The 10,741-nt window shown below is 41.5% G+C and overlaps 1 protein-coding gene across 4 annotated transcripts in view; it reads right to left on the bottom strand.

The window, feature by feature from the left end:
• Positions 1-309: 309 nt before the first annotated feature.
• The window catches only part of usp54a (ubiquitin specific peptidase 54a), a 64,865-nt gene continuing 54,433 nt past the window's right edge, over positions 310-10,741 (bottom strand). For 3 of the 4 annotated variants that reach the window (XM_053621770.1, XM_053621769.1, XM_053621771.1), the window contains 5 exons: positions 8,737-9,497; positions 6,871-6,998; positions 6,548-6,688; positions 5,868-6,066; positions 310-5,351 (listed from right to left, as the gene is read on the bottom strand). In XM_053621770.1, coding sequence (XP_053477745.1) covers positions 4,819-5,351; positions 5,868-6,066; positions 6,548-6,688; positions 6,871-6,998; positions 8,737-9,497 — 1,762 coding nt within the window. In that variant the 3' untranslated portion in view covers positions 310-4,818. Of the gene's footprint in view, positions 5,352-5,867; positions 6,067-6,236; positions 6,689-6,870; positions 6,999-8,736; positions 9,498-10,741 lie in introns of those variants that run through there. The other variant, XM_053621772.1, reaches the window with a different exon arrangement.

Here is a 10,741-nt window from a genome sequence, read left to right as displayed (position 1 = left end):
AATGTAACTCAAGAAAAAAAACTAGACAAACTTTTCAATTCAATTAGATTCATAATGCTTTCAAACCATTACTGAACATGTAAATGCATTTAAGGACGTCATTTTAAAGATTACAAATGTTACACGAGTAAAGAATCCAGCATTCAGCGACTTCTCTCAGACTGTTTTATCTTTTTAGAAAATACACCTTCATAAGACATACTGCATAAAACACATTTCTAGAAACCAGTGGTTCTCAAAATGGAGTACGTGAAGCATAGCCAGGGTTTTTTTTTTTGTGTGTGTTTTGTTTTTTTGCTGTGGTGCAAATTATAAGCCACCTTTATAAGAGCTATTCTACTTAATGATTTCTTAGTTATTAACCTGTCTGATTGGTCATTTGAATTAATAGCAGTAGATTCCTGAGTCAGACAGGACACTGACGTCAGCCACGCCTCCTGATTGCAAAAACATAGCGGAAGAGCAAGCCAGAATTAGTTTTCTAAAATGTCGTGCTGTGCTGTTGGGTGTCAGAATCGTAAAAGCATTCAAACACATTTGGGGTCTTACCCCCCCCCATCCTGTCCAACTTGACACCTTTCCAAGCCAGTTGTGGTTACAGGCATTTAGCAGAGATAACTGGTCTGAGGAGCTCCATGTCTTCGCTGGCCCCGTTACATCTCAGCGACGTATCTATCTACCAGATCAGTAAAGTTGGCTTGCTAACTATAAATGGTTTAACAGACTTAACTTGCTAGTTAGCAAACACGCCCAATTTATATTCCTTACCCAAACCGCCTAAAGTAACTCGCCTAAAATTTTACATCAATAGCTAGCTAACGCTAGATAGCTAGGTCGTGTTCTTACAGAGAAGATGCCTATAATGGATGCATTTCCTAGCTAACTCTGTGGCTTTCTGTGCCACAACATCCTCCCCTCAAGAGACCTGCACACCTACGTTCATTTCTCTCTAGTACAAACGCTCAGTGTTTCTATGAGATATGTATATACAGTCTATCCAGCCAATGAAGACTTGATCACCGCTTAGCATAATTTGGCCACTTACACAGGGCCAAGCCATAAAAATCTTCTAGAGTTAACATCATTGGAAAATGTTACTTCAGCTGAATAGCACTCCCTGTCTTTAAGCACTAATCCATAATAATAAGTGAATAATATTTTATTAATATTTTGGATAAAATTCTTGATAGATTTTTCATTCAGACTATAGCTTAGAAAAATACAGAAGTAGCATCAGATTGCTAACCTACTCAGGTCTTTTTGCAACCAGGTTGCGCACGCTTAGGTCGATAAGCCGAAAAAAAGTTGGCCTATAAATAATGTCAGCTTGACTGTAATGTGTTCTGTCAGTGGAAGATTCGCCCTGAGGCTTCAAAAAAAACAATGGTCACAATATTACTGTACGTAATTAATAATCAACCTAATATTTAAATAGGAGGATTATGTTCATGAAATAAATCTGTACTGTAGTGGTGTGTGGAATTTATTTGACAGTTTAAGGGGTCCCCGGCTGCACAAAGTTTAAGAACCACTGCAAAACTATAGAAAGGCAGGATTTGGTGCCAAAACCAACAGGAGTCCCAGGTTGATAAAAGTTTGTGTCTCTCTGCTCTCATGTCCCACTGACTGTGAGGAACGAAACCAAACAAGTCAAGTGCCAGTTTCATTTCCACAGCCTTATACGTGTAAGTAAGTGCATAATTACACTTTTAGAGGTCAGTACTTCATGAAAATACTTATATATTCAGTATCAGTACAGCATAGAAAACTATATATGACTAAATTTCAGATATAGATCTATAGATTACGCAGTTACACATAATAAACATTGAAATATATCCCAGAATTATGGGAAATGTACATTACAACAGAGTTACACTTTCTAACTTAACACTTGTGAAGTGCACTAAACCAGTGTTAACATAGTTAAGCAAAATCACAAAACTCAGGCTAGTATACGGCATTAAGTTATAGGAACACAGGCCTTGCGACATTGCATATACATTTTGTAGCAACTGTAGCTGCACAGGTTTTAAGCATGACTGTAAAACTTTTAAAAGCATCCATTTAGTGGTTACAGCTCACTAAATCCACCACGACATGCCTTTTAAGTGCAATGTGTTCTGATATGGGACAAGATGAAATACTGAGTTGGATGGGATAATATTTGGGCAGTGGCCTGGGAAAACACTTATTTGACATGATGACATTTCTACTATATAGAGTTCTGGACACTTATGATCATATCTCAAGCACGAGCAAAGTTAACATCTGGTTACTTTCAAACGTGAAAAAGAAAACTGTATTTAAAGGTTTCATTCACCGCAGTGCAGGAGCATCATGGATATTTTGGCAGCGAGTATCTGAATTGATTTAAACTGAATTGATTAGGTTCATGTCTGTTTCGCTACGGCACATAACTATACAACTGATGTACCCTAAAATGCCAGCCCCACATTATTAAAATATATATATATATTGCTTGTATTTCCTCATTTGTAAGTCGCTTTGGATAAAAGCGTCTGCTAAATGAATTAAAGTAATGTAAATGCTCACTGTGTGTGGAAATCACACTTAACTAGTAAGGCTTTAGACACCTTAAGGTAGACTGACTTTCTTTTTTGTTGTTAAACTGGCTTCCCCAACATGATCTTTGCAGAGTAAAGAAATAAAAAAGAAAAAAACTCCATCACATTTCCATCACTTTTTGGCTGGCAGAATTCAGCCTCCGCCATATCTGATGGGTTTTCCCAGACCACCACACGTTTAGAGTAATGTTGTAAAGATTCACTGCACCGAAGCAAAACCGTGTGTGAGATGAATCAATACGGGCATCTGTATATCAGTAAAGTCTGATAGCACGTGTGCATCTACTCCATCACTGTTGTACTCCTATTTAAAAAAAAAGTAATCGGTCCGTACAGGATTTCGCAGAGGGTTTTTTGTTTGTGATTGTTGCGGGCAAAAATTTCGCAGTGATGTTTGTTGGTAAATGAGACCTTTTAGCTGTACTCGCGTTCGACGCATGTGAATTGAAGAGGGCTTTGGCTGAATGTGTATTGTGATGTCACATGACTTCACGGCACCTTTTCAGTTAAAATCAAAACTGCACACTAGGTCATATCGCATTGCATCAGATCAGCTCTAAATTAAATAAGCCAATATCGGCTTTAATTGTATGTTGTATATCGGATATGTTGATCACACTGTATCTATTACAATTGAGAAATATATACCTCTAGGTCTGAGGAATGTCCTTAACCCTCCTAAACATGTTTGAAGGTGCAGTCTGAGATATTTAAGGGTGTCTCCTGACCTAAAATTTCAAAGGTGCCTTAAAAAAAAGAAGAAGAATGAATCGTGAAATTACAGTGCAATGGATTGAGCTAGTTTCTGTCTTTATTTTTCCGGTGCAGTCGGTACAGACCTGCTCGGCTCGGCCCGTTCTCCTTTAAAGGCAACTCACAAGGCATGTGTAGTTTCAACAAAAGGGGCGGGGTCAACTGGAGAGAAAGGGAAGTCAGGTAGGTCTACTTCTCAGGCAGCAGAGGGCTCTAAAAACACTTCTCCTTTAATTGAAGGTATTTAAGCCATGCGCTTGCACAAATGGACTAAATCTAAATGATTAAATCCTAAATACTGAAGTAATCAGAAGCATCTCATGGCTGTATATCGTGATGCCGCTGTGAGTAAATTGGTCTGCGTTCAAGGTATAGCTTTGTGCATTCGGTCTTCTAAATGATGCAAAATTCTCAGCTCACTTCACAGTTTTGGTTTCAGTTACATTGCAAATTGTTGTTTTTTTTAATTTTTTTATAAATACAATAATAAATACCTGCCAGACGCAGTGTATGTTTAACCTTTAACAAGCCCTAACCCTTCATCAGCATTAATGCGGAACAAAAAAAGCTTCAGGTGTTATTCTGAACTGCTGTACCTGGCATGTTCGTGAGTAACACTGATAGTTCAGATTTATTTTAAAACTCTTTATAATGCCTTTCCCTGTAAAACCCTTCGATAATTATTCATGTGACAAGTGTGAGTATTTTTACACTGAAACAGACAATCCACTTATGTCGAGTGTGTTTTTCCAGTGAGCCACTTGGCATGTCATGAAACTAGAACAGAAAACACATGAAAATGTTCTCTCTTCACTTCTCATCACATTTTTCTACTCCACTGCTATTACCTCGTTCACATTACACAATAGTTTCTAAACATTTTCTTATAATTTACTTCACTCTGCTTAGTCTAGTATGCTATAGAGAAATCTATAATAAAACGAGGAACTGTCAAGTTATATAATCCAGGCTATCTATGGTTCAGTTATTCAAAAATAGTAAGCTCTGTCTCAGTCTTGTCTTGAATTTGTGCTTCGTGGCCTCATAAAAAAATGCACTCTTTTACCAAAACACTGTAGTTAAATACCAATCTCATTGGCAGGTCACTCAAGGAAAGGATTCAAGTTCTTCCCATTGTGTTAATTCGATAAAACACAATCAAGAAGTCTAAATCCAGAGTCTAAAACAGTCTTCATCCGGCAGGACGCGCACAGTGCAGATGTGAAGCATCACACCTTCAGTTAGAGGCCATTCTTCATCAGCAAAAAAGTATGTGAAAGCAGGACTCAAGCAACAGGGCAAGGTGAAGGAGAGAAATGCAGTAAGTGAAAGACAGAAGTGGGCTGGTGTATGACTCTCCTTCATTCTCACTCGTCGTCATGCAGATGTGTATATAAGTGTATGTGTGTATGTATGGGATGTAATTATGTACATGTACATGAAGCTGGCATTTCCATGAAGTGGTGCTCCACTTTGCTTAATTGGCCTGCCTGTAGCGATTTCTGTAAGCAATGCAGGCCTGGCAGTAGGTGCCCATGGGCTCAGCTGGAGACTGCTGGCACAGGGAACACAGCTGCACATGGGAAGCACGTCGGGTTCTGGACGCCTGGCCATCCGGGTGACCTGTTCTGAAAGTAGCAGTCCTCCAGTCTGCCTCTGGTGGCATATCCATACGCGTGGGCTGAGCAGTGGGGACAGACTGCTGTCTGGGTAAGCTGGCACGTTGAAGTTGGTGTTGAGAAATGTCCACAGGTCTGCTAGCAGGTACCGAGCGGCCAGAGTGAGCCAGGGTGGCATAGCGGGGATCTGTGTAGTTCCAGGCCTCAGGGCGAGCAGCTAGTCCGACTCTGGCCTGAGGCATAAGCGGCACAGAAGGAGCCGATTTCCGGGGCGCCCGAGGAAGAGTGCCGTAGCTCATCATCACACTGTGGGAGCTGCCATGGGCAAGAGCTTCGCCCCGGTCAAGCACAGCCAGAAACCTGTCGACCTTTTGGGGATCTCCTGCAGACACTAGCAAGCAAGAACAAACATTTTAGATCATTTTCTCTAGAAACTGAAATTTAATTGGAGTATTATCCAGTATTATCAGTAGCAGTACAATATCGGTACTTGTCTGCATTTATTTAGCAGGCTAAATCAGCTTTGGATGCTGGCAGGAGAAAGGGCGCTCTGATTGGCTGTTCAGTGAATAAGCGTAGGAGGAGGGAAACTGACGTGAGCATAGCAACCAAACTGTGCTCTTTGACAGATCTTTGACAGAGATGGCTATATTATACAGAATTAAGGTTGGAAATTAAACTCAACAGGGTGTTCAATGTATAAAAGCTGATCTGCATTGACAGGTAAGTGACATCCAAGGCCTTCAAACGTAAGGCCCTTTGATTTACAAAATGTGATGAGGATAGACATTAACAGCATTGGGGAGTGACAGCTGCCATGTCACACTCTCAGACCAGGGTGTGTGTGTGTGTTTGTAGTGTACAGTGTGTGATGTGATGTGCCGAGGCAGAGGAATCATATGGTTACCTGGGTGTCCTCGAGTGGGCCGCTGCAACGTAGCTGGAGGGGGAGGTTGCTGCTGAGGTGGGTGCAGGTACTGGTGCTCAGGGTGGTGGGTGAAAACTGAAGGATTGTGGGCAACGGGTGCGGCATGCAGGGAGGTGTTGGAGTGGCGGGGGTTCAATCGAGGGTCCACATGCTTAGCAATTCTCGAAGCAGGAGAGTCCTTTAAATGGATACCAAAATATGAGAACGGCACCAGACGAGTGAGGGAAAGAGAATGTTGACGAGAGAGAAAATGAGATAAGGGGAATTAAATATACATTTAACCAAGGCTGAAACCGAATTTCAGGAAACATTGAGCTGAACATCGAACACATGTGCCAAAGGTCATATGCACCATGAGGTTGTACTTTACTTAGCCTACTTTTTGTTATTTTCAGTTAAATATATTCTGTGGCTTGCTATTTGGTGCATCCTCAGATATTTAAAAACAAAAAAAATGATGAAACCCTATAATGCAACAATAACACAAAATCAATGAGATGTTTGGATTAACAGTGACATCAGATGAATGCATGCAGAGGCAAGACGCATACGTAATACACACCTGAGGGTCCATATAGCATGTTTCATTTCAGTGACTTCACACCGTCATGCATACTTGTGTGTGTGTGTGTGTGTGTGTGTGAGAGAGAGAAACTTACAAAGCTGCGAGAAGGAACAAGGTTTTCGGCTCGTCCTCTGATGACGGTGCCGCTCAGACTGCGAGCGATGCGACGCAGATTCTCAGCACTGTACATCTGATCCTCACCCGCTGGTACGTCACGCACCGTAGGAGTAACAGGCTTGGGGGAGGGGAGGGGGGCAAAAAAGAAAAAAAAAAAAAAAAAAAAACACGCAGTTAAAATTTTACACCCTAATTAGCAACAATGAGCAATATCACTCCTTTCATTGTCAATTAAACTCAAGCACACATACAGCTGTGCATGAATGCATGTTCACCGACACACACCCGTGCATCACTCACTCTGTGTGCAGGAGCACTGATGTATTCTGGTGTCCTGTAGGCACTCCTCTCGATCTCAGCAGTGGGTGTTTTGGAGCGGCCAAGCGAGCCTGAGTGTCCAGATGCAAGTCTGCGTGCAGCAGCTGGTCCTGCAGAGAGGAGGTCATACTCAGGATAGGCTTTAAAAATAACTCAGCCTTATTATTTTACATGTACTCCTGTCATAGCACTTAGACGACGAGACAAAACTGATGCCAGAGCACAAAGTAGTATACTTTGGATTTAAGCAATGAACAGTGTATTTCAATGATGCCTGAAATTGTGTGTGTTTTTTTTTTTAAAGGAATAAAAGGTGATTGGGTGGTGTGTCAGTTACTGTTACCACCGTGAAATTATTTTCCAAGAACTGCATGTTTTTAATTACAGCAAGTGTTTAATTCCTCTTACATCAACAGTTAAGATTGTTCCCGTCATTTACGTTAGAGCAGCTATAAACAGTTCTCTTGAAGATAATCTTTTTTTTTCTTGTTAAATAACAACACGTTTTTTTAATCCATTTATTTTTAGACTTATATTGTATGTGGATCATCTGCCATACAAGTCTCTGTGTAAATTGTTACTTTAAAAATGATACCACATTAATATGAACCTGTGATTTGAATTACAGCCTCCATTACTATTAGAGCTGGTAGAAAATGAATCAACACCTTCTGACTGACTAGGTTTCAGAAATCAGCAGGGCTTTGTATATTTACATTTGCACTAAATGACATTTTCTTAACATACAGGTTTTCTAGCATTTCCATTAAAATAGGTACATTTTGACAAATTTTGTTGGACAATATTTTGTTTTTTACATTCTACCAGTAGAATTAGAAAATGAGATACTAAGATCTAAACTGTGTCCACCTAACTCCTAAATGTGAGCTAGTTTATATTCTATATCTATACGGCGTTTTAATGAATATGAAAAGTCATAGCATGGAGCAATTCCATACCAGAGTATTTATACTTTCTAAAACTGCTACTGTTTTCATAAACACTGTGCATATCCTCAGACACTTATTCCCAATATGATCATTGTGAACATCCTTTCAACACACTTGGTACTATTGGGGGGCTTTCACACTGGCAGTTTAGTCAAAACAGAGCACGGTTTGAATGAAAAATTGGTAATGTGAAAGCCGTCATGTGGACCTGGAAGCGCACGGCGGTCCCGAACCCAAGATTACTTGTAGGAGGTGGTCCGAGTTCGGTTGCGATGGAACCGTGCCGCGATTCCCGTGAATGTGAACACAACTCGTACTCAGGAAGTAAAGTGACCTGTGCATGTGTTTTAGCTATCGACGACATCATGAGTGGCAGGGGAACGTTGTGAGACACAGAAGAGGTCTACTGCTGCACATAATATCTGCTAGGTCAAAAATGATTTAAAATTATTTTTTTTTTTTTAATTTGCCGATTCATGTTGTGTTCCCCATGCGCGTTTGTGATGATGTAAGATGAACGCAAATGCAGCGGAGTTCGATAGAATCCAGTGAGTCTGAAACTAGACCAACGCTGTGGGGGCACACTCGGATTCGGACCGCAGCAAACGTGCCCAGTGTGAAAACCACCTTTGTCTTTACTCTTCTACATCTGTATATAGTAATCAGTTATAATCCCACTATCTGGTGCTCCCAGAAGAGGATGGGTTCTTGCTCAGGTTGTCTCAGGGAGTTTTCCTTCCCACAGTTGCCTCTGGCTTGCTCATCTAAATCTGCATCTGGATTTCAACATAAAGCAACTGACTCAACATGTCAAATGTATTCATCTCTCATAAGCTGTTCCTTCCATACCTCCGTGACCTTTAACCCTTAACTCTACTTTTCTGAAGTAAATGATTACCTTGTCTCCCAGTGGGATTTGGACTGGGCCCACAAGAGGCTCGTGGTTTGCTGGGAGCCCGCAAGCTGGCTCTGTAGAGCGATTCGAGTTCAGACAACTCTTCACAGGGCGAGCCACACGGCTGCGAAGCATTTTGGGAGTTGTAGTATCTGGTGACGTTTTCAGCCCAGCACTCTACAGGCATGGGCCTGGCCGGCGAGGTGGAGCGTGGCATGAGGCAGGGGGATGAAGGGGAAGATGACATGAAGTTCGGCGTTGGTGGAGCGGTATCGGCGCGCTGTGATGGCGGAGGGTTGAAGAGTGATGACTGTTGTGAGTGGAGCAACTGTGGTTTCTCCTCTAAGCTGTACTGATCAGAGGAAAAGGAAGAGCGAGGGACACTGAAGCTCCGGGACATAGGCGGGTGATGATTGTGCCCGTGTGTGAGAGCTTCGGGTCCGTCTCTGGCTGGCATCTGGGAAGCGTCGTTTGCTGTGAACATGGACGCAGAGCTGGCACTGGGTTTACTGGTTGTGCGGGCAGAGGTAGGGGAATTCTCCTGAGTGTCTGAGTGAGAGTATTGATGCTGTTTGTTATCGATGGATGAAGGACGTTCAAGGCTCTCTCTGAAGTAGGAGTGGGAGAGATCAGGAGTGGATGGAGCAGGAGAATGGGGTATAATTTGGGATGATAATGGTGGGCCTAAGGAAGCTTCTGAGAGCGCATCCACAACCTCCTCTTGAGCTTCTGTCAGAAGTATTTGGATCTTGACAGGCTGTTCACTAGAAAATAAAAAGGAATTAAAATGACCACTTGCACAGCAACGAGTAAATACTTACTTCCAAGTAAACTCCTGGCAGCGAATATGGTTTAGTCTATTGTTCAGTGTTCAGGCGCGTTTCCCCTACAGGAACCCAAGAACTTGAGGTACACCAGAGGAACCAGGGTTGATCTTCGTTCAGAGACCATAATACCCACAACCTTTCAGTTCCTGTTTCAGAGTACGTACTTTTACTGAGAACAAAAATGGGTGTGTCTTTGTATACTAAATGTCACTGATTAGTCAAATTTTACTGAACAACCAACACATTTAAAGAATCTGCATTTACAGTAGTGCTTGAAAGTGAAGGTGCTTTAGAATTGTCTATATATCTGAATAAATTTAACCTAAAACATCATCAGTCCTAAAAGTAGATAAAGAGAATCCAATTAAACAAATGAGACAAAAATATTATACTTGGTCATTTATTTATTGAGGAAAATGATCCAATATTACATATCTGTGAGTGGCAAAAGTATGTGAAACTCTAAGATTAGCAGTTAATTTGGAGGTGAAATCAGAGTCAGGCGTTTTCAAGCAATGATATGACAATCAGGGGTGAGTGAGCGCACTGTTTTATGTAAAGAACAGGGATCTATCAAAGTCTGATCTTCACAACACATGTTGGTGGAAATGTATTATGGAATGAACAAAGGAGATTTCTGAGGACCTCAGAAAGAGAGTTGTTGATGCTCATCAGGCTGAAAAAGGTTACAAACCTATCTCTAAAGAGTTTGGACTCCACCAATCCACACTCAGACAGATTGTGTACAAATGAAGAAAATACAAGACCATTGTTACCCTCCCCGGGAATGATCAACCGACAAAGATCACTCCAAGAGCAAGATGTGTAATAGTCCCCGAGGTCACAAAGGAACCCAGTGTAACATTTAATCAACTAAAGGCCTTGTTCACATTGGCTAATGTTAATGAGTCCACCATCAGGAGAACACTGAACAACAAATGGTGTGCATGGCAGGGCTGCAAGGAGAAAGCCACTGCTCTCCAACAAGAACATTGCTGCCCTTCTGCAATTTGCTAAAGACCATGTGGACAAGCCAGACTACTGGAAAAATGTTTTGTGGACAGAATCCCAGAGTGGAAGCTGTTCTGTACTGAGAAACGGGCTAAAATTCCTCCAAGCCAATGTGCAGGACTGATTAACAGTTCTCTATCTGGGTCACACCAGATACTGAAGGTAAAGGT

This window comes from Ictalurus furcatus, chromosome 3, assembly GCF_023375685.1.
Source record: "Ictalurus furcatus strain D&B chromosome 3, Billie_1.0, whole genome shotgun sequence".
In the NCBI taxonomy this organism is placed as follows: Eukaryota; Metazoa; Chordata; class Actinopteri; order Siluriformes; family Ictaluridae; genus Ictalurus; species Ictalurus furcatus.
This window is presented reverse-complemented; position numbering and strand designations above follow the sequence as displayed.